Source organism: Castor canadensis, chromosome 10 (assembly GCF_047511655.1).
Source record: "Castor canadensis chromosome 10, mCasCan1.hap1v2, whole genome shotgun sequence".
Lineage (NCBI taxonomy): Eukaryota > Metazoa > Chordata > Mammalia > Rodentia > Castoridae > Castor > Castor canadensis.
Window position 1 is genome coordinate 126906990 of NC_133395.1, and position 23096 is coordinate 126930085.

Consider the following 23096-nt stretch of genomic DNA (forward strand, 5'->3'; position numbering starts at 1 on the left):
GAACAGCAATCCACTCTATGACCTTGGGCAGTTCACCTGGTTCTTTGGCGTATGCTTTGCTTTATCCTTTCTTTAATTTAATTAGAGTAACAACTACTTAATTGAAATAATAAACTCTATAATGACCTCACTATCCTTTTGGGAGGAGGAATTAAATGAATAATTAAAAAGTTGATAAGGGTTTCAAACATGCAAGTAGCTAAGGGAAAGTAATGCCAAGTGATTACAAGAAGCTCTTGAGATAACACCCTAAGGAGGTGCTGAACTCATGAACAAGCAGCAGGTCACTTTGGAATTCTAGGAACCTGCTAGAAAGATAGCAAGGTCTTGGGAATGAATGACTGTGGAGAAGGGAAGATAGGGTTTCTCCTGTGGTATTTTCAGACCCAAGAGAGACCAGATAGCAGCTGTCAAAGAACTTGTACACAAATCTGGTTACTAAATAAATGAGACTTGTTCGATTCTCCAAGGACAAAGCTTTCACTGAGTCATTACATGACAGACACCACACATGTGCACAAAGATGAAAGGGACAAGATCTCACTATGTAGCCTGGACTGGCCTCAGACTCTGGAGCCTCCTTCCTCCATCTCCTGAGTGCTGGAATTACAGGCACATCCCTGGCCCTGGAACTTAAATTTTAATATAAATAATCAGAAATAGTTCAAGTGCTTAATAGGGGACTGGATAGCTGACTTGTATAAGAGCAAAGAAACAGATGTTTGTAGATCCAAGGGAACAAGTAAGTTGCTAAACAACATTTATATTTTCCTCTAAGATGGGGCAAACTAGAGAGGGAGGGGAAGGGCAAAGGCTGGTGGAGAGTGATTTCTTTCATTTAAAATGTTTAGAGCCATAATTCCTTATAAGTGAGTGTATCTTATTTATGGTGAGCCATTTTCCCTACATAACAAGACTGAAAGGTTGCTATTCTCTGACTTAATTACTCAAATGCAATTTTCCCTCTTACTCACTTGGTAATGTTTTTCTTTTTCTTCATTTCCATGGACACAAGCATTCATGTCACACTCTTTCTTGGAAGCTCTGCCTTTAGGATTTCTGGGCACTTTTTCCTAATGATGATTTGCTCCTAGACAAATCACCCCTATGCTACCTCCTTCCTTGGTTTTATTTATTTATTTTTTTGCTGTACTGGGGTTTGAACTCAGTGCCTATACCTTGAGCCACTCCACCAGCCCCTTTTTGTGTTGGTTTTTTTTTTGAGATAGGGACTCTCGAACTATTTGCTCAGGCTGGCTTTGAACCTCAATCTTCCTGCAGCTAGGATTATAGATGTGAGCCATGGCGCCCAGCAAGATGGTTATTTTTTTTTTTTATTTTTTATTTTTGGTAGGACTGACTGGTGTTTGAACTCAGCACTTCGTGCTTGCAAAGTAGGCACTCTACTGCTTGAGCCACAACTCTAGTCCCTTCCTGGGTTTTAAAAATATAACCTTTGAGGAGTTGGGGGGTGTGTGTGTGTGTGCAGATCAGTGGTAGAGCACTTGCCTAGCATGTGGGAAGCTCTGGTTCCATCCACAGCACCACAAAAACAATTAAACAAACAAGCCAAAGCAAAATAGGATTTAGGGCAAGAAAAAAAAATTTCCAACTCAGATTTCAGAATAAAAAGTAAAATACCAAAGAGGGGATGGCCAATACTTTACTTGCTGAATAAGGAGTGGAAGCTCACAATCAATGAATACAAAAAACATAGGTTTAAAAAGGGTAGGACATGAGCTGGAGGTATGGCTCAAAAGGCCTACCTAGCAAATGTGAAGTCCTGAGTTCAAACCAAAATAAACAACAACAAACAAACAAAAAAGGGTAGGACGTACTGTCCTCACACTGTTGTATTTCATGGAGTAATGTGAATTAAAGAAAAAAAGATATTTGTAAAAGTGACAAATATGACAAATGACAAAACATTGCTTTGTCAGGTCATTATAGCAAGAAAAAGAAGAAAAACATGAAGCTTCTCTCAACATAACATCAATCACCCAAAAATTGATCTCAGAACCTAGGACCATTCTTCAGGTTGACCTAGTTTTGTGAAAATAAATACATCTTTCTTTTGAAATCATATTTGGCTTTAGACAGAGGGAGGGGGACACCACATAAGAAGAGGCTTTCAGCTCAATTGGTAATGTTTTGTATCTTAAGCTAAATAGAAGAACATGGGTGTTACTTTTCATAACAATCTATTTGTCTTAGGTTGTTAAAAATGAATGCTAAAAAATGCCCATGATGGGATGGCTTTGGGAAATCACTGACTTCGTTAAATGCTCCCACTCCAGGATATAGTTAAGGAGCTCACCCAAGCGGAGCTCAGAGAGAAAGCCAAGGACTCTGTGTATTGTGTGCAACCGTCTCTGCATGCAAGCAGAGTTCAGATCACTGAGCTGTTAAGATAATACTTTCTGTAAGCATTTGTTTGCACTTTATCTTTTATTCCAAGTAAGGCATGAAATTATATAAAACTCAATTATTTTTAAGTCTATAGAAAGCATTATTATCACAAGAAATGCAAAACTAATGTTTGCCAAATTTCAAATACTAAAATCCTAAAAGCATATTGAATAAGAAACAGGCTTATATTAAAAAGTATCACTCATGTTTTTCAGCCTTAAGTCATTCTAAGAGGTGATGAGGAACAGAGGAAGGTGATACCATCCTTTATCTTCCAAGAAAATCGCTCCACCGCAGTATCTATGGTAAGGTGGTCCTCAGACCAAGACGGTAAAGAATCTCTTTCACGTGATAATGTTTTGACAGGTCTCTTCTCTTTTTATTATCTATTTCTGATCATTGGAAATGTTAAGAAGAAAATGTCATACACACACATTAAAAAAAAAAAAAAAAACTAAAAAGGAGGGGAATTCTGGATGCATCCATTACATACCTGACGGCGAAGTATAAAATGGCAGGACCTGGCTTCTTGGGCAAATCATGGTCAAGAACTCGGTGATCTAACTGCAGCCAGTTCTGCTGGCCTCTGTGAAAGCAAAAGAAAGGGTCAAACAGAAAGTTCAATAACACATAGTGCTGGCAAAGCTGCAGGGAAAAGTTACTCTCATACATTAATGGCAGGAGTGTAACCAGCTAAAGCATAATGAGGCCAATCCAATAAGTTCTATCAGAACTGTAAACATCTCTGTTACATCTCTGAACAAGCATTCCCATCGCCATGAATTTATCAAGATAAATCTGCCCACTTGAAAAATGACCTATATAAAAAAATTTCTCACTGTTACTTTATAGTAGAATAAAGATTAGAGACCACTGCTTGCTGTGGTCATACTGTGGGTAGGTTATTGTTAAAATAATTATGTAAAACTATACGGAGAAATACAGTGCAGTCATAAAAATGCGAGAAAGCCTGTTTACAAACTTACATTGAGCCATCTGCAAGATACAATATAAAACAGAAAAGCAAGATACAGAATAGTAAGTGCAGGATATTTCATTTTTTATTAATGGAAGAATTGACATATATATATTTGTATGCATATGTCAAAAATCTCTGAGAGAACAAAGAGGGAACTGATAATACTGGTTGCTTTGGGAGGTTATAAAGTTGGGCAGCTTAATATTAATTTTAAATTCTATAAAGTATGAAATATTTTAGTCAAGAAGCGGAAACATCTGGTTTGATGAAATGAAATTCACTACAGCTTTTAAAAATGTCCAGGGCCAAATGCTCTCTCTGTTATTTCTGGGCTCATGTTACAGACTTACAAATACTAGTATTTGCCCTAGAGCCTCACCAAGCTCACAGGTATGAACAGTTCTCTCTAGATTTTGACCTCTGAGGGGTCAAAAGTGTTGGCAACATTTGGGTTGTTTATGTGACTTTTCTAAGATTGTCAGACTAGTCTGTCCATTTTAGAAACCATTTTAACTTGCTTACATAAAATCCAACTTAAGAGCATGCTGATGGTGGAGTGGTGGGTCAAAATGCAACAAAATCTATAATGTACTGGAAGAAATTTTCCAAACTATTTTGGTTCTTGAGTAAATAATTTAAAAAACAAAAGCAGATAATTCTAAGCTGCATTCACTACAAGTAGATAAGAAAAATATGTTAAAAAAAAACCCCAAATAATAATGAGAGCTACTCTTTATTGAGCAACCACTCTTTGCTAACCAAGCTGGAACCTTCTATCTATTAAAGCAGTATTTCACAGTAAGTCTGCAAGGAAAGTGGCAGAGCCGGGATTTGAACTGAGGACTTTCAATATAGGAGAAAATAAAATTAGCGTGTTGGTCAGCTTTTATAATAATTTTGGGCTCAGTGTCTGAAAACTGTATGTCTTTGTTTCTGTCATTACGAGAGAAGGTTACTGATAATGTTGTAGATTCTTTGGAGGATCATTATACAGATCAGTAAGCTGGTACACAGAACAGAAGGGGAACTTCTTGGAACTATGGCTTTTGTGTAAAAAGTTAAAAAGAAGAGGTTAAGGGATTCTTGCACTATATTTCATCAACTCGACAATATCACTGATTTAAAGACATCCCGATTTCAGAGCTGTTCAAATATATGTGTTAAAATACATGAACTGTTGTACAGTACCAGTCTTTAAGATTCTCCTCTGGCAAATGAAACTAACTTTGAATTGTCCTTTATTCTTCTATTACAGAAAAGATGTAGCATCAACTAAAACCCATAAAGCATATTTATGTGAACTTGCACGGGACGTTGTGTAAGAATGAATGAAGCAAGTTGTACAACAATACATGCAGCAATACCAATTAGGTTGGCCACACAAGCACAGTCAAAACACCATTAAATATGGACGACATGTTTTAGGGTCAGTTCTGGAGAGGTACAGAGCAAGTTGTTTGTATTGGTTATGTCTACAGAAGAAACTACAATTGGAGTGGGGAGGTAAGCAAAAGAGACTGGCCTCCACATGATATTCATTTTCCATATGGATATTTATGTGTATGTAACATAAAACACATTTTAAAAAGTTTTTTGAGATGGATCTCACTATATAGCCCAGGCTGGCTTCAGATTCTTGATCCTCCTGCCTTCACCTCCCAAGTGCTGGGATTACAGATGTCCGTCACCACACCCAACCTAAAATATTTGTCTTAAAGTAATGTATTAAAAAGTAGATTTTAAAAGTCTATTTGTAAGCTCTTCAACAGGAAGAAATCCTGAAGAAAAAAAGAAAAAAAAAATGAAAATTACCCATAATTCTACCACTGCTGTGTCACCAAGGTTACTTATTGCTCATAACCTGATTTTTTTTCAAGTATTTTTATCAGCAAATAGAATAGTTTTTAATCAGCTTAAAAGACAGGCTGACCAACTATAAACCAATCCTATCCATGGAAGGTTCATCTTCTCAGGCCCATCAGAAGTCACAGTTGTGTTGTGAAGTCTGTTCCCTGTTTCTTCATCAACAAGGCTTACTCAGCAAGGTCTTTCAAAATATAGGAGAGAAACGAAATGGGGGAAGGCAGGGAAACCATTGTAGAAGAACCGAAAGGCCACTGCCTCAGGAGGGCCGAGACTGCCCTCTAGGCGTGTTAGACGCACCCTGCACACAGAGCTTCCGAAGGCACAGGTGGAACCTCAGGAGCTCCACCCCTCACCCTACCATTCTTTTTCCTGGACTGATAGCACTACTTTCATTCTGTAGCTGCAGGCTATTTTGCCATTTCTCTTCTTGCTCTGGGGACTGGAGTACAGACAGCAGCTAGTTCCATTGACAAAATGTCCCTTTCTATTTACAGAAGTTCACCCAAGGTACAGAGCTGATGTGGCATGTGGGCTGCAACTCAGCCAGCATCCTGGGAGAGATTCCACTCAGTGGTTTCATGGGGGCCAGGGGAGGGATGTGCTGAAAGAAGACACTTTCCAAAAATACTTCCCAGACAAAGAAAAGAACTAGACTTGTGACCAAGACATTCCAAGGAGACACCCTTAGACATAAGCAATTTTCCAGGCCTGTTCTCCGGAAAGGTGGAAACAGCCAATTCCTCCTCTCAACGCCCAAAAAAGGCCAACTCATAGATTTTTCTGAAAATAAATGCAGCTAGAGCTGGAAGACACCTTCTCCAACTGGTCATAACTCAAAAACGAGCAGAGCTGTCACCTGCAGGGGAGCACGAGGGGACATGCTGGAGCCAGGGTGCTTGGGAAGACTGTGAGTTTTGACTGCTATAGGCCAGGCAGATACCCGGAGAAGAGCTTGAGTGAGCCATTCTTCTTCCAGAGTGGTTTTAGAAAGAAATCCCAGGGTAGACGAGGAGGAGGGTGACCCGCACTCTTAAAGGAAGCCATTCATCTTGCTCCCTTTCTTCTGAAGAAAGCGTTCACAGTGCCTGACTTACACACCGTCTGGCTGATGTTCAGCAGAGCTTAGCATTTTCCCAGAAACCCTCCATGGGCCCAGGAGACTCCCTTCCAGCCTGCCGTAAGCCTCATAGCCTGAAGAACCTCAGACACTGCTGTTCTAAGTCCTGTTCCTCCTCAGTGTGACATGTTACAGTGGCCTGGAGTGCCTCCCAGGGTTCACCTGTCTCCTCCTCCTGTGCTCGACTCTTTACTTCTTGATGAGGACACTGTCCTCACATTGAGCAAATGTACCATGTTCATTATGAGTGTCTGTGCATTTGCCCTCAAATGACTCTTGCCTGGAATGCCATCTCCTCTTCCCTGGGTGTAAAGTCTACCTGCCAGGCCCAATTTTAGTGGTCCTCCTGGAAGAAGGTCGCTCTAGTCTCCTGCACAGGCTTTTATAGTTAGGACTGCTACCGGTGAGTGCCTGCACTAAGGTCTCTGCATGTCTTACTTGATGTGCTGGTGGTATAATAATGGTGGCACTCCTATTCTAGATGCCTGGTCCTTACTACAGAGGCATTATTACTATGTCCATGGTACAGGGGACAGAATTTGAGTGTCAGAGATGTCAAATAACTGCTCTAAAATCATACAGCTCCCAAGATTCTGTGAGCCTCCCTCTCAACCTTTATCTTGTACCACTTTCCCTGCTCTAGCCACATTGGCTTTTGAAAAAAACCAAACAATAAAATAAGTAGCCAAAGTCAAGCTCAGTTTTACCACAGGACCTTGGCACTGGCTTTTCTTAGGATTGCTTCTCCAAACTTTTGCAGAGCTGGTTGTTGCTTTTCATCGCATGTTACCTCCAAGAAACAACCCCATCTCACCTTGTCTAAAACTCTCCCCCTTCACGTCCCCTCCCTGCCACTAGGTTTTCTTCATATGGTCGCTTGTTTATGCTCTTCAGTGCACTTATTATTTCTGGTATTTCCCATTTATCTATTTGCTTGTTACGCTAGACCTCACTACTTTAATATAAATCCAGGAGAGTAGGGACCTTGTGTGTGTTGCTTGAAGTCGAATCTCTGGGACCTACAATAACACCTGGCATTTAGTAGGCATTCAGGAAATATTTGTTGGACAAATGAATTACTCCAGTATTTATGCTTTCAGCCTCAGCTCTATGTGACCTCCTAAATTATGGTGTAGACAGAAATTATAGTTTATACCATATAACTTAGCCATTATGTATTCATGGTTTTATGCCATATACTGTTTTCTATTCTTTCATCCACATCCAGATTCAACATGTGTGTGTGTGCGCATGCCTGCTTAATCACCGATTCACAGGAACTGGATGTGGCTTTCTGGCTAGAGCTTGTGGCTAATGGATACCTGCATTTCCTATCTGATGCAGCAGAGGGCAGACCACAGAGTCCTTCAAACAGCTGTTGAGTGAACAGAGCCTTACATGATTGAGAGTGAGATGGGTGATGGCCCATGTATTGATTTCTGGTCTGTTGAACCCCATTGAGGAGGTATCCTGAATCAAGAATAATTGTTTTAAGGTTGCTCTACATCTTCTAATAGCTCAGCTGCAGAAGTCTTGAGGGTTTTATGTAGCCTTCTTGGAGGTCCTAGGCCAATGGCCCACCCAGACTAGAAGTCATTAGAAGCCACAAGGTGTTAAAACCAAATTAACTCTTTCTTGAAATTACTTTCCACCTGGTTGAACTGAAGAATTAAAGAAACACTTAAATTGGGAGAGTTATGGGGAGAATGCTGGGTGGTTAGCCAATATATTTTGTGTCTGGAACATATTTTCTTTGAGTTTTAATATTTAAGGATCCTATTGGAAATTCTCTCCAGAAAGGGAAATGATTTCTCTGATTAAGTAGCAGACTGCATATGAGTAGATAAATTAGGCTGACAGAAAACAGACAGAGATAGATGGACACAACACACATACACAGAAAAGAACTAGTAATTCCAAACACATTCATGTACATAGTTTGAAATTCTCTATGAATTTATTCTTGAGAATAGATTGTACCTGCCTTATTTCAGAAAGAATTTAAATTGTCGACGCACACACACACACACAATCCAACAACTTAGCATAAAATATGGAAGTAAAAGAAGAAGAAAATGAGAAACTAAAGACATTTTAAAATGGACCCAATTGTAGTGCAAAAGTTCATTTCATGTTAAATGACATATATTTTATGTGGGCCACAAATTTGCATTTAAACTTTCTTGCCACCAATACCAAAACATCAACTTAGTTTTAAGATGTGACAGAACAAAAACTGGTGTTTCTATCATTGACACATGAGCTAAAGTAGCAATCATTACCACATTCAAAGACATAATGACAGACTACAGCCAAGAGAAATAAACTAATTACCCCAGATTTCTAGAACACTCAGAACAATATTTTGAGTCCTTAAAATGGTCAATATTCCTTTCCCTTTGTCATAGTCATAGGAAAAAAAAGTCCCTGTATTGAGAAACCTTTAACTATGCAGGACACACTAACATACTTAAGAGTACATTTTTGCTTTTTTTGTCAAATGTGAACGGCAACAAGTAGGTAGTTCAGGCAGAAAAGTAAAGGAACGAGAACTATTAAAACTTACGTGTCATCTATAAATGTTATCCCAAAGTACTCCTTTTCTTTCAGGTTGAAATGCGAAGCTACCAGGTCCAGCAACTCTCTTGATAAAAGTTTGGGCTGTCAAAATAAAAACCTGATTAACTGTGATGTGGATGCCTCTGTCTCACTGCCACCACCTTCTTTTGCTCTGAACAGTCTAAGGCAGCTTTTGCTTACTGTGTCCCATTGGCCGATTGGCTGATCTACTACAGACATCCCCTAAGAACATGGGAATAAAAGGCAATAGGAACAGGAATAGGAGATATTTTCACTTTCATATATCTACAATTTCCCTTACTTTTTCTCTTTAAGGTAACAGATTACTTACTAGTATGTGAGTACTCTGGGGGAAAATACTTTTTTACATAGACCATGGTGCTAGCTAACAAGACAAAGCATATTAGCCACTTCATTGCCCAGTTATCTACAAACAATAAAAGATAATGGGAATAATTTTCATCGATGGTGGCCAGTTGAAGAGTTTCAAGACCCAAGGCTGGGGGTGGCTACAGATAAGTCTAACAACGATGACAACAATGACCCTTAACATTTATTGCGCTGAATTCATATCCATTATCTCATCTAATCCTTATAATATGTCCTTGAGGTGGGACTTTCATTTCCATCTTAAGATAAGCCAACCACGGTGGGCGTCAAGGCCTTGCGTGATGTTTCACTGTTCAGACGGGTGATGATTTGACCTATTTTGTCTCCTTCCCAATCCTGTGCTTTCCATTTCACTTTAAGGATGGAGTAACTATACCCATCTGACACAGCACCACCAGCAGTATGAAGAAGGGTCTATTTAATCTTTGAGCTTTGGGGAAACTCTGGGTCTGGTGTGAGGAAGCATGGTTTGTAATTTACCAGAAAATTCAGAGAATGACACTAGATTTGCAGGGACTAGGGAAGGTAAAGGAGACCACGTATGGATTCCTTTGAACTGTGAACCTAACAGTAAGATGAGCTGAAGGTTGGATATTTGCTTCTTAAAAGGAAAAAATGTACGTGATTTAAAGAAAGAAAGAAAAGGGAAGAAAGGAAGGAGGAAGAAAGAAAAGAAAGAAATGAGAAAAGAAAAGAGAAGAGAAAGAAAAGAAAAGAGAAGAGAAAGAAAAGAAAAGCAGCAGGCAGAACTCTGGACTAAAAGTTGTACTCTGGCGAAACTACTGTCATCTGTACTATTTTCATTCTAACTGAAACCTAAGCATAGTGGGCAAGGGACAAGTGTCAGAGGGAAAAGATTGCAGGTTTGGTGGAAGAGAGAAGTCTAGCCTAGCTTAGGTGTGCCTTATCTGTAGGGACTTCTGCCATTTCTGAAGCCTGTTGGTCCAGGGTATTGGACAAATAGAAAGTAAAGTAACAATAACTAAAACACTGTCACTCATCTAGTGTTGTGTATTTTATAAAGAGACTTCTCTTACATATATCATCCAGCTTGATTTTAACCACAATTGTGAGGAAGACAAGGCAGCCTTAATCCCAGTTCATAGCTGGTGAAACTGTGTTTAACCTGCACCAGGCCTTGTAGCTGGAAAGAGGCAGCGGGTAGATACTAACCTGACAATAACTCTCCAGGGAAGTATTATGGTCTCCAAATTTACCAAAAAGATTCAGAGAAGTGAAGTCATTTTTCCAAGGTCACACAGCTACTAAAAGCCAAAGCGGAGGCTGGAATCAAGTGTCTTTGAATCTATATCATCAGACTACAAAGACTTACATACAGATCAAGCTTGCTGGCTTTAAGGCTGCCTTTTCCCTTCACTCACTTCTGAGCCTTTGGCTTTGGGGCACAGTTAAGAAAGCAGGCTGAATGCACAACTTGAGGCTCTGAGAGGGAGCCAGAAAGGGGTCTCTCCTCAGGGGTGGCACCTACCTGAACCAGCAGTTCCAGTCTTCTGTCATCCGGGAGGTGCACCAGGCAGTGCCTGCCTTCTGTCATCTGTGGGGACAAGACAGCAAGAGCAGTGTCAAGGCCAGGACTGACCAGCACACCATGGGACTCACTTTATCATTCATGTGACATGTATGTGCTCAGCCTGAAATGGCTTTCTTAGTAGGCTTGGCCAGAAACAGACAATTATAGGGTATTCATCTGGATGTAAAAGAAGAAAAGAAAAAAAAAGGTAATTCAATATATTGAAAAAAATAATGCCAATACATGGTCTGCCAAGTTCAAACAATGCACACAAGATATGCTAGGAAAAGTAGGTCTCCTTCCAGAAGTAAGTACCATATTGTTCCTTTGATTTTTCAGGTGAAAATGCCTTTAATGATGGCTGTGTTTAATAAATACAATACATGCACTGTCACAAGAAGAAAAGTGTATGAACTAAAGTTAAAATGGAAAGTCTTCATGTTTTAAAAATTTTCTTCCTTTTAGTATGTGATCTCAGTTAAGAACAGTTAAGATACAAAAGAAAGAACAATTTGATATATAAATTTCCAATAGCATGTAAATTTTATCACTTAAAACTGTATTACTAGAAAATATTCTTTGTAAAATATTTAAACAAAACATAGAACACAGGCTGGCAGAGTGGCTCAGGAAGAGCTCCTGCCTAGCAAGTGAAAGGCCCTGAGTTCAAACTCCAGTACCACCAAAAGCAACAACAATGCCCCGCCCCCACCAGAATGCAAAGAATGCGCCCTTGATAAACTCATACTCCAAGCCATTTATATCTGTGGGAATAGTGTCCTGTTGGTTGAGAAGAATCCTCACGGACCATTTTTATATATATTTTCAGATATACGTGTTTACAGATTTAAAAATGCATTTCCAAATTAAATATTCTCCTTTAATAATATATTAGACATAATGGTGTGCAAATGAAGTAGTCAACATTTTTTATTTATGTGACCATCCAGAATTGATACATATATATGTGTGCATCTATGTATCCCTGTGTGCATAATATATATATATATACATCCATACATATATGCATATATATTATCTATAAAATTTCTTTTTCAATTCAAGTGGTCAATGCTATAGTCACTGTTTTGCCTCTGGCATTTTTATTTCAGCATTTCTTGAAGATCTTCTGAATGTCAGTGCATCTGGACCTCATTGCTTTTGAAGCTCCTCCACGACCGAGCCATCATGTGACTACATAATAACCTGAGGAGTCTCCTGGTGACAAACTCCTCAGCTGCTCCAGTGTTTTGCTGCTCTGAGCAATGTCACAATGAACCTTGCACAGGTAGTTTTGTCCATGGATGTGAAATTTCCATGTTGGAAAAGCATGGGCAACAGTTTGTCCCTTAGGTATTATACACAACTCAGTTATAAGCCCAATTTAAAAATACAAGCAGGGTGGGAGAGTCCCAGCCACTTGGAAGGCTGAGGTAGGAGGATCATTTGAGCATAGGAGTTTGAGACTAGCATGGAAAACATAGTAAGCCCTTGTCTCAGAAAAAGAAAAAGTAAACCTTTTCTATTGCTGAGAAACTCCTGTCCACTTACCATTGCTCTAGGTGTCTTTTGAGTATTATCTCTTTCAGTTAGCCCCACTTACCAGATCAGGAAGTAGACGCTCACAGTGGACAAAAGCAATAGGTTTTCAATGGGAAAAATTGTTTGCACTTACATTTCTTAATGAACTGGCTGGCTGGTGGTATCATTGAGATGAGGGCCATAGGAACTGCTGAGATAGTGCTAGGAGGAAAGCCTGCAAGCTCTATTGTGTTTCACGGCCATGTTCCTTAATTCTGCAAGGCCAAGGCCAAGTGCATGCATTTGATGTCACAGGGAGAGAGAAGGAATTTTTTTTTGTGTCTAGGCACTGATCTGTACAACTATTTACACTATTTCATTGAAGCACCAGAAAAATCAGTGACAGGGAAATGCCCCCACCATTTTACCAACCTATAAATCAAGGCATTGGTTTTAGGATAATTTATTCAAAGTTACCTGGGCAAGAAAACAGCCAAGGCAAAATTCTAATTAGGGGACTAGAGGTGGTGCTCGGTGGTACAGAATTTAACTGGCACGTTCAAGGCCCTGGGTTTTATCCTTATCAAAGAAAATTTTAAAAAGAAAGAAAAGAAAAGAGTCATCCTGGTTTTTTTTAGTTTTATATACTATAAGAATAAATAAACAAACTGATGTGTCAGTTTAAATCATTTTATTTCTCCTATAGAACAACCTACAAAACTAACACCAAGTGCATGCCCTAAGAAAGGTATGATAAAATAATGCTCAAAAGATCACATAGTAAGAATCTATTAAGGAAAATGTCATAACTCAAAATATTTCAAGCTACTCTGATGTCCCATAATCCAAATAAATTTACTTCTTGAACTCTGCTCCAGGAAAAAGCACCATTTTTTTCCCACTTTGTTTTGGAGCTTCCTTCAACTAATCAATAATCCTTTTGTCAACACATAATTGTATTCTAGACTATTAACAAATGCCTTTTTGATGTAGCTAACCATCTCATAACCAACATGGTGGTGGTGGTGATGCTTTTGCAACTTGGTATCCATTCCTTTTGGTCTTGGTGATTGAATCAGAAATAGACACCTGACTCAAGCTGGGCCAATCAGAATTTCAGTGTCAGGAATATGGAATTAAGACTGAGAGGATAAAAACTTGGTGGCTGTGGGAGAGCCATTGTGTGTTGTCTGTGGAGAAAATTATACTGAAAGAGTAAGGGAAACAAGTAGCTAGAAGGAGGCAGGAGAAATCAAGTGGCCAGAGAGGAAAAGCTTAAAAGAGTTGTTTTCAGGATTCCTAACGCCTTTCTGGTCACCCCTCTTCCTTTCTACTGGTCTGGGTGAATTCTTTTCATTGAGTTCCATGAGACAACCTGGATTCCTAGAACAATCCATGTTTCTTCCTCTCTTTAGCTTACTTGAGTTGGATTTAACTTCTTTCAAGGAAGAGCATCTTGTAAGATACCACAGGTTTCTATACCTAGACCTAAGTAAAAGTTTTCCAAGGACAGATTCTCTAAATGATGTCATTAATGTTGTAAAGTTGACCACTCACAAACACAGATGCTTCCACGGGTAACAGTACAGCAACCAAGAGAGGCTGACGTCCGGAGAGGGCAGTAAATGCACAGCCCACTGTGTGGTGTGCTGAGAGGCACACAGGACCAGCTGAGCTGATGTGCACACAGAGGCACATGCCCTGTTCAGTATTCCCTGAACCCTCTCCTCCTCAGGAGGATCATTCTGCTGGGAGGTCAGGGGCCTTCTTTGATTGTCACTAGCAATGGAAAGGCCTACCCTTGTCACATATTTAAACCAGAGGGTAGAAAGTGGTGGGTATATTTTGTTTGGTCAAACAATGTTGATGAATATATTGTAGTTGATAATATTGGAAATGAGGAGATATCACATAATAACAATTCAGGTGGAGAGCTTTGTGATAAATAGGACCTGGAACCCTGGGCTTCATTTCCTCTGTGGCAATACTTGGTGAGGGCAGGGCAGCGCAGGTCCCTCTTAAGATGGAGTTTGTGGCCTCTGGATCCCATGAGTATATGACCTGCCAGGACCCAGGAGTCCTGTCATCTGAGTGAGCAAACCCTGGCCTAGAAAGTACATGTGATACCATGGAAGAGACACAGCTATCACCAACAGAGGCCCTGCTGGGCAGCAGGCAAAGGGCTTGACATTCAATACTCGTTAACATATAGAGCTCAACTCATAAGTGAGCCTTCGGAGGGGGCACCCTTGTTGCAAGCACCAGACACACGAGACTTGAGAAGTGATGTAACTTGCACAGGAGTTCTAAGCCAAATTAACTGGCTTAACATCTTGCTTTATTTCTCCCATCCAAGTACTAATCAGGCCCAACCTTGCTTAGCTTCCGAGATGAGATGAGATTGGGTGTGTTCAGGGAGGTATGGCCATAGACCATATTTTATTTCTTACTACCTGTGTTACCTTGGAGAAGTTACTTAACCTTTCTGAGACTCAAGAAATACCTTAATAGCTTTCAACCTGATACTCTAGAGAGAGATGAACCACTCTTGAGGTACATAGTGATTACAGCTTCTCTTACAGGCAGAGCATACGTAATATACTCAAGGCTACCCAGCTAATAAATACCAGTTTGAAAGCTGGCAGACAGATAAATTTTGTATAATCTGTACATGTTCCTATTTAAAAGAAAAAAAGTTCTTTAATGTGACAAATATTACTAACTCATTTTAAAAAGGATAAATGGCAGGCTAGTTAACAAGCACATGGAAGAAAAATTCTCCAGAGCTGATAGAGAAGAAATAAATAAAGAGAAGGGCTGCTGGGTCCTGTGTGCTTTCTGTGTGTCTGGCACCGGTCTGGACACTATAATAACTCAGCAACACCACTCACAGGCACCCTCTGTAATGCAGGACTGTGCTTAGCTCTTCACATATTTCACCCTTATGATGCTCCCCAGTCTTGGGTATTCTCATTGCTGCAGTTTTATGGTAAGACCAAAGTGAGAGGCGCTATAAACAACAAAATTCATAGATGGAGAACTGGACCTAAACCCAGCTCTTAACCACACAGTGGGACAAATGGCACTGCACGTACCAGAGTGATAGGTTGTGGGAAAGTCCTCCCAGGCTGCCTGTTTGCAATGGCTTACATGGGTGGATGGGAAAGGGAAAACAGTACCATAAGGTGGGCATGAAAACTCATTTCAGGTGGGATATGGCTCAAGTGCTGGAATACCTGCCTACCAAGCATGAGGTCCTGAGTTCAAAGCCCAGTCCCACCAAAAAAAAATTAAAATTAAAAAAAAAGTAAAATTTTTGAACAAAAATAATTTCACTAGAAATAGAATTATAGATATTATAAACAGAAAGAATTGTAGAAGGCTTCTATTTATGACCACTTATTTGAGATCTCGGAAAACTAAGGAACAGATGTACCCAAAGCCATACAACTAGTTAATCCCAGACCTAGGATTGAAACTCCATCTCCCAGGCCAGAGCATAAATCATGAATACAAGGTTACTGAGATAATAAATATCACCTAATTCAAATGAACATTTTCTCAACAGGTCAATTTAAAATTATTAAAAAGTACTATAACAACAAAAATAAACCCCAGGCTAGGCATTTTTAATTTATTTTAAAACATAACTCTCATCAATGCTTATTCTTCTATTTTCCACAACAGGGATCATGCCATGATTAAATCTCAAAATACAGAATTACTTTGGAGTTGTACAAAGACCATGGGCATAGTTTCAGTGTTGACCCCTGCCCTGTGGCCACTAACAGCAGTGGCGCCTCACATGAAATAAAATAATATACATATTTTAGAAATGATCTTTTGGGGGCTGGAGGTGTGGTTCAAGTGGTAGAGCACCTTGCTAGCAAGTGTGAAACTCTAAATTCAAACCCCAGTACTGCAAAATTAATTAATCAATGAAAAACAAGAAATCTGTTTGGAAAGCTTAATTTTGTGCACCACCCAGACTTGACCCACCTTCTCTCACCTCCTCCCTATCTGATCCCAGGTATTCGGATGTCAGAATGGCACATGCTGCATTAGACTCCCACCTCGGTCTGTGGCTGCCCTGTTTGCTCCCCAGATGATCAGGGCGGGTCCCCAGAGTGCCAGTGCCAGTGCCAATGACTGCTGGACAGACTTTGTCCAGCTTGTCAGCTGTCAAATGAGGAAGATCTTCAGGGAAGTGAGACTTGGCTCAAGGCTTGACCTTGGTCCCCACAGCACCCAGATGTGGCAGCCCATGGCGGGGTTCAAGTCTGCACCCCATAACTCGGCCCTGGCCCCAATCCCACTACCAGACTTAGGAGATGCAAGGGGGCAACAGGTTAGTAAGAAACCCAAAGGCAACTTCAGGGTGGCACGGGACCATTTATAACAGCCAGGATCAGATTAAAAATCAACAGGAAAGAACAAATATCCAAAAAGACCCAAACCCTAGCTGACTTTGGTTTTGCTTTAGTGTTTCCCGGGAACACAGAAATATGAAAGTTTGATAAGGAAGCAGAAAGCTTTCCGGCCCCTCCCTCGTCCTTTTGACCTTTCCCAAAAACAGCACAAGAAGGCCTGCCTCCTAAGAGTGACTCCTCAAGGCACTCTGTGGTGCGACCCATCCTGGGGCTATCCTGCCATGTGGCTGTGCTAAGCCAGCTCTCTACACAGGTCCACACTTCCCATAGAGCGCCACATTGGTCTCTTCCCCTCGTGGCCATGTGGAGTGATACCTTCCAAACACAAATCAAATCTCTTCTCTTTCCTTCTGGAATCATCCAGTTGCTTCTCTTGCCACATAGCGGAGAACCCAACTCCTCACTCTCATAGGCTGCCAATCCACATGACCTCTCCAAGTTTACTTCCATCTTTACTTCTTGCCTTGCTTCTGATACAGCAGCCACATCGACCCTCCTGTTCTTCCTCAAAATAAAACCTTGTTCCTACTTTGGGGCTTTACAAACACTGTTTCCTCTGTCTGGAATGCTCTGCCTCCAAATGGCTGCATGGCTGGCTTCTTTTAACTCCTTCAGATATGAAATCATGTCACCACCTCACGAATGCCTTTCCTGTCCTCATCTCAGGTAGAGCTTGGCACCCTATCATGGCATGCTGCTTTGAGGGTTTTATTGTCCACTATATCCCCAAGGCTTTGTGTTAAGAACAGAGTCTGCAAACATCTTCTGAGTGAAGGAATGCCTTTGCTGTTCAGAATCTAGTCACAGTTAGCATTGACACACAATCACAAATGATTGACATCGACTGACTGTAATCCAAAGAAAGGCTGTCCCAAAGCCATGACCTAGAAAAATGAATGCAGAAGAAAATAAACTCGCCACCCAGAGAACAAGGTGAGCTGTCAAACTCCTCATCAGATGAGATCTTCTGGAGGAACTGGAGAGAGGGAGAAGGATGGATCTAGGCCTGTCTTACTTTGGGATCTATTGAGTGGATGGAGTTTTATATTTCACTCACATGATGCCAGTCCCAGATGAATAGGGCCCTTTTCTATCATCTCTGGGTGGTGACTGAGTATGAGCTATTCACGTTCCTGTCCAGAGGATGGCCTAGACTGACACAGATGTCTCCAGACGAGTCAGCTGTGATTTCCCCTCCCATTGTCTCAAGGTGGTGCCTGAAATGGCAGCTTCCCTTATGGACCCGCTTCATGTCATTTGAGAACTATGCACTTCATAGGTGCAGTTCTTTCTGCACAACAACCCCACTGCCTCCCCGCCTCCCCCACCCCAGGTGGAAAGCATTGCTATTTAGATTTTACAGATGACAAAGCTTCAGTGCAGAGACATTAGGTCACCTCTGGTCATACTGCTGTAAAGTGAGGCAGACTCTCACATTGCATCAGTTGTACAAGGCAGGGTTCTCCTGCACCCTGGTGAGTTTGCTGGGGGTAGGGAAGAAAAAAAAGAGGCAGGGAGAGAGAAAGGCAGGTGGGGAGCACAGAAGCAACAAAGAAAGAAAGAAAAATGGGTAGGAGGGTGGAAGGAAGGAGGAATGAGAAAAAAAGGTGAGAATTCAGATAAAATTGAGCCATGAGTTGTTGACCTTAAGACAAATGACACAAAAAGCAATGGTGGCCCACTGTGTGCCTGTTCTTTCTTTTATTTACATAATTCATTGAAATGAATTCTCATAACAGCCTTGTGGGATGGGTTCCATTTCTAGCTTCATTTTATGGGTGAGAAAACTGAGGCTCAGAAAAGGTAACTGGTCGACCTCCCCTGCAAGGTCATCAAGCTAGGAAGAGGCAGACTATGATGCAAACCCAGGTCCAGAATCTGTGCTCTTATCTGCTGCAAAACATGATGTGTGTTACAAAATATGTCCCATCTACAACATCCTGTGTGCTAAATCCCACCTAGCTTAGGCATCTAACATAGCATCTTGATTGAAGTATAGCTCTCTTCTGGAAAAGCTAATCTAGACTCACCAACCCACATTGGGCTGGTGCAGGCCACGATCTGGAAGCAAGACCAGAAGAGGAACACAGTTTTTGTAATCACCTTCCCTTGGCTATCTCTTGGTCCCACCCTGAAGAAATGCTCCTAAAATTGGTGCCTGGGTCTACTAGTGGTTTTCTTTGGTCACTCAGTATGGAATTAATCCCCATTGGTTGGGCTGCTTCTCTGGCTCTGCCACACTAACATGAACATATGAATTCTCAGTTATGGGCCTCCCGGGCCTGAGTCCATGTTAACCAGGGCTTGAGATGTTGCCTAATATACAATGTCATTCTTTCTGTGTGGAAAGGCTCTACAACAGGTGTTCATTCATTCACTCAACAATATTCTAATAAAAGCACTTCATAAGTACAGCACTGTTCTTTACTAATAACAGACTCCAGACAAGCTCATCCTGGAGTTCTCCGCCTCACCACAACCAACACTTATGAATGGATAACTCTGTGCTATTCTGTCCTGTGTAAAGTGCTAAGGAGTGTTCCTGACCACTATCTACCAGATGTCTCCCTGTACTGTGACACCAAAAACATCTCCAGCTATTGCCAAAAGTCTCCTGAGGGACAGAATCACCCCTTTTAAGAACACCTGCTCTTTAGGTAAAGAGAAGAGAAATTTTGAACAATTGAACAAGTGCAATATTTTCAGCTTGGTATGGTGTTTTGCACCTGTAATCCCAGCATTTAGGAGGTGGAGAGACAGAAGAATTATAAGTTCTAGCCAGCCTAAGCTACACAGTGAGTCCCTGATTCAAACAAAACAAACAAAAGACATGTTCATTTAACAGTAAGTGATATGAAATAAAACTGGCCATGGAACTGAGTTCTGAGCATATTCAAATCTCACAAGAAGCATGAGAAATGAGGATATTAATGCAGAGAACTTTCAGTGGTCCACTGCTCTTGCAAATAGTTACCAGCAGAGAATGGAGGGCTCACCAGGTTTTCTGGATATTAGTATTCAAGTACCAGCTCCTTTCTGCCTGGCAGAGGGTTGGGAAGGAACACGACAAAATCTGGCCAGGCAGTGGATGGCCACTTCTGCGGCTCCAGCATCAACCAGGCAAGCAATTCCCGCTAGCTTCTGGCAGACACTCCCTGGGGAGGGTGTTCTCATAAAAAGACAGTTCCTTATCAGATGATAGCCTGATCTCATAAGACTGATGAAAACAAAAGCCAGGTTTCAAAGGAAGAAAGAAACAAAACAACTTATTACCTCTGGAGCTGAAGGCTGTCAGGAGATGCCAGCTCACTGTCAATGAAATGTGCCCAGGATTTAGAGTCAAAAGGCTTGGGTTTGTGTTATCTAAAAGTACAGTCTGACCATCATGGTATCTCTCTCAGTCTGTTTCTGCCCCTGGAAAATGGGAATGATAAAGAATCTCATGCAGCTTTTTGTTGTTTTGTTTGGTGGTGGGAATTGAACCCAGGGCCTTCAGCATGCAGGATACCACTGAGCTATACTTTTGGCCCCTCTCACTTAGCTTTTTCCTCTTTTACTAAAGCAAGTTGAACCTAAAATCTACCCCAACGGCACAGATAATCATATCCCTGGTAAGAAACGTATTTACTTTGCACAGCTCAGGTGTTAGGCCCCGAGCGAAGTGCTTGATGTTATCATTCACTCACCCTCACACTAATGCATGAGTTCTGTTTTGTAAGCTGTGGAGCGATTCTGTTAACCCCAAATGATTAATCTGATTCAATATTTTTCTTTCCCCTCAAAAAAGTTTCCCCTGGTTTATTAAGAGGCCAAGCTGTCATCTTTAAGTTGAAAATAAAGGTACCAGTTAAACCCTGGAGAAGACAGCAACTCAATAGCTGAGGGTTAATTCTGTTCTGATTTCTCAGTGATTAACTCAGAGCCAATATTTATAGTGACCTAAATGCCTGATGTCTGGGAAGGTAAATGTCAACCTGTCAAACTCTTGTTTCTTATCTGATTGTGACCCGATCATGTCTGGGGCCAGTCTACTTTTATTCTCACCAACAAGAAATGAATTATTAATCCACGCACATGGCTTTGTCCAAACCATGTGCTTTATCCACAGGGATCTCATGACCACCCTTATGAGACAGACAGTTTCGTTTTATACGGAAGAAGTAGAACCTTCAATTAGTTGGTAACAACTCACTGGAAATCCCATAGATAGTGAGACCAACTCAACAAGGGGCTTACCAGATGACACAAAAGGCAAAAAACAAACAAACAAACAGAAACCCCTGGGTGCATAACTTTCCAGAAGAAATTGCAGTATAAACCAAGGTTCTTTGTAAAATACTCTGTACTTTTTCCAGTTAGCAACTCATGGCAAGCCCTAAGGAGAGGCTGTGAAATGTTTATTTTCACAAAACCATGCAGGGTATGTCTGCTTTTCCTCTCCAGAAAGAAACATCCTCTTTTCTGAAAACCAGTTGTTAGGCTGTATTTTTAGACATCATGGTAGTATAGTATTGATGAGTCCAAAGGGAAAAAAAAAAAAGGGAGAGCATAAATACTGACAACAGGAAAAGTCCTAAAAGTATAACTGTGGAAAACAGACCTCGGCTGTGGGTTGGGGAGGATTTTCACTTTTGTCTGCAGCACAGGTTAACCAGAGATGAAATTTTCCAGTTGACTTGGAGAAAATGGAAATTTTGGCTGTAGTGATTATGCAAGTAGCAGACGCCCTGTGGTTTGGAAACTTTCTGCTTTGCCAGCTGTCAGTATTCTCTGTTCCTGAGAAAAGCAGCCTATAGGAAGGAGCAGAAGTTCTGTGCCTTTCAAAAACTTAAGAGTAAAGACCTGAGCTGATTGGAGGAAGAGATTTTTAAAATAAATCATACTAGTTGTGATTCAGAGACATTCTGGACACTGGTTAATAGCTGTATGACACATTCAGAAATTCTGAGCATATGCCGCCACAGAGCAAACAGACCACATATGTTTATGGCCCAGGGAACCTAGAAATGAACAGATCTAAAGTAGAAAATCTGACTTTGCAACTGACTTTGCAGTGCACATACATTGTCAGTCTCCGTCATTCCTCATTACCCATTTGCAGCATCTCTAGTTCACACTCTTCACAGTCTCTGCTTTTCTTTGTGATCTCTACGTAAATAGAGGCTAGAAAAGTCCTCAGGAAGTTTATAATTAATAAGTATGGGTTAAATTAGGTCCAGAGTCCTAGCCTGTCTTTAATTGGTTGCTAGAAATGTCTGTTGTATTTAGGGAGCAGGGTTAGAAAAGCAACACCAAATAGTGAAAAAAAAATTGCCAAACTCATTTGGGGTGTACAAAAATTCTTTTTTTGTTTTTTTAAGTGGTAAGGATTGACTCCTTGGGTCTTGTACATGCTAGGTAAATGCTCTGCCACTGAACTACACCCCTAGCCTAGAAAATTCCTAAGCTTAACGTTCAGGACTTGTCACAGATGAGACACTCTCTCAACGTGGATACTTCTCATTTTTAGTCATGAAACTTCCTTGTCTTTGCAAATGAGATTCAGACTCTTGGAAGTTAACTGGGATTCAAAGAGTAAAACCAAACCAAACCAAACCTAGTCCACAGGTCAGGGAGAAGAGAGAAATATGAGAAAAGGACTAAAAAAAACAAAACACCTGCCCCCCCCCAGTCAATTTCTTGCAGCAGGAAGCACAAATCCACTGAGAGAGAGAGAGATTGCTATAGAGGGATCGCCTCACAGCAGCACACATGAACCCAATGTCCCATCTTTAACAGTGGTTGTGAGGCTCAACCAATCTTAAAAATTAAAGTACATATATGAACTTACCATGAAACACACTGCCTTAAAAACAAAGGCAATGGAGCTCAGAACCCTTCACTTTCCAATCAGTCTATGACATGACCACTACCTGGGCTGTTGAGGGTGTTTATGTCTGCTGAATCTGTGAGCAGCACAAAACTGAGCAATGGCTGCTACCGCTCATCTCTTCCCTATCAGTAATTGGTGGAGGTGAGAGGATTTCTATTACAATAATTGGCAAATGTCACAGGTCAGTGCCTTGGTCCCAGAGAGCTATTGTAAAACACCTGCCCACACATCACTGGAGAAGTACAATGGGAGTAAGCTGGGGACACTACGACATTTGTAATGTCTTTCAGGATGCTGAAGACCATGTGCTAAAGACAATCAGAGGCCTCAGATTTAGAAGGAACTGTGTATGCAAGTCCCAGTTTACTTAATTTTTATAGGGCTTATTTTTTTTAACATCT

General features: G+C 40.8%; 1 protein-coding gene across 5 annotated transcripts in view; it reads right to left on the minus strand.

Annotated features, from left to right (window-relative positions):
• The window catches only part of Frmd4b (FERM domain containing 4B), a 310928-nt gene that overhangs the window by 110983 nt on the left and 176849 nt on the right, over window positions 1-23096 (minus strand). For 3 of the 5 annotated variants that reach the window (XM_074044207.1, XM_020171320.2, XM_020171322.2), the window contains 3 exons: window positions 10831-10896; window positions 8938-9032; window positions 2903-2995 (listed from right to left, as the gene is read on the minus strand). In XM_074044207.1, coding sequence (XP_073900308.1) covers window positions 2903-2995; window positions 8938-9032; window positions 10831-10896 — 254 coding nt within the window. Of the gene's footprint in view, window positions 1-2902; window positions 2996-8937; window positions 9033-10830; window positions 10897-16392; window positions 16628-23096 lie in introns of those variants that run through there. The other 2 variants (XM_074044209.1, XM_074044208.1) reach the window with 2 other exon arrangements.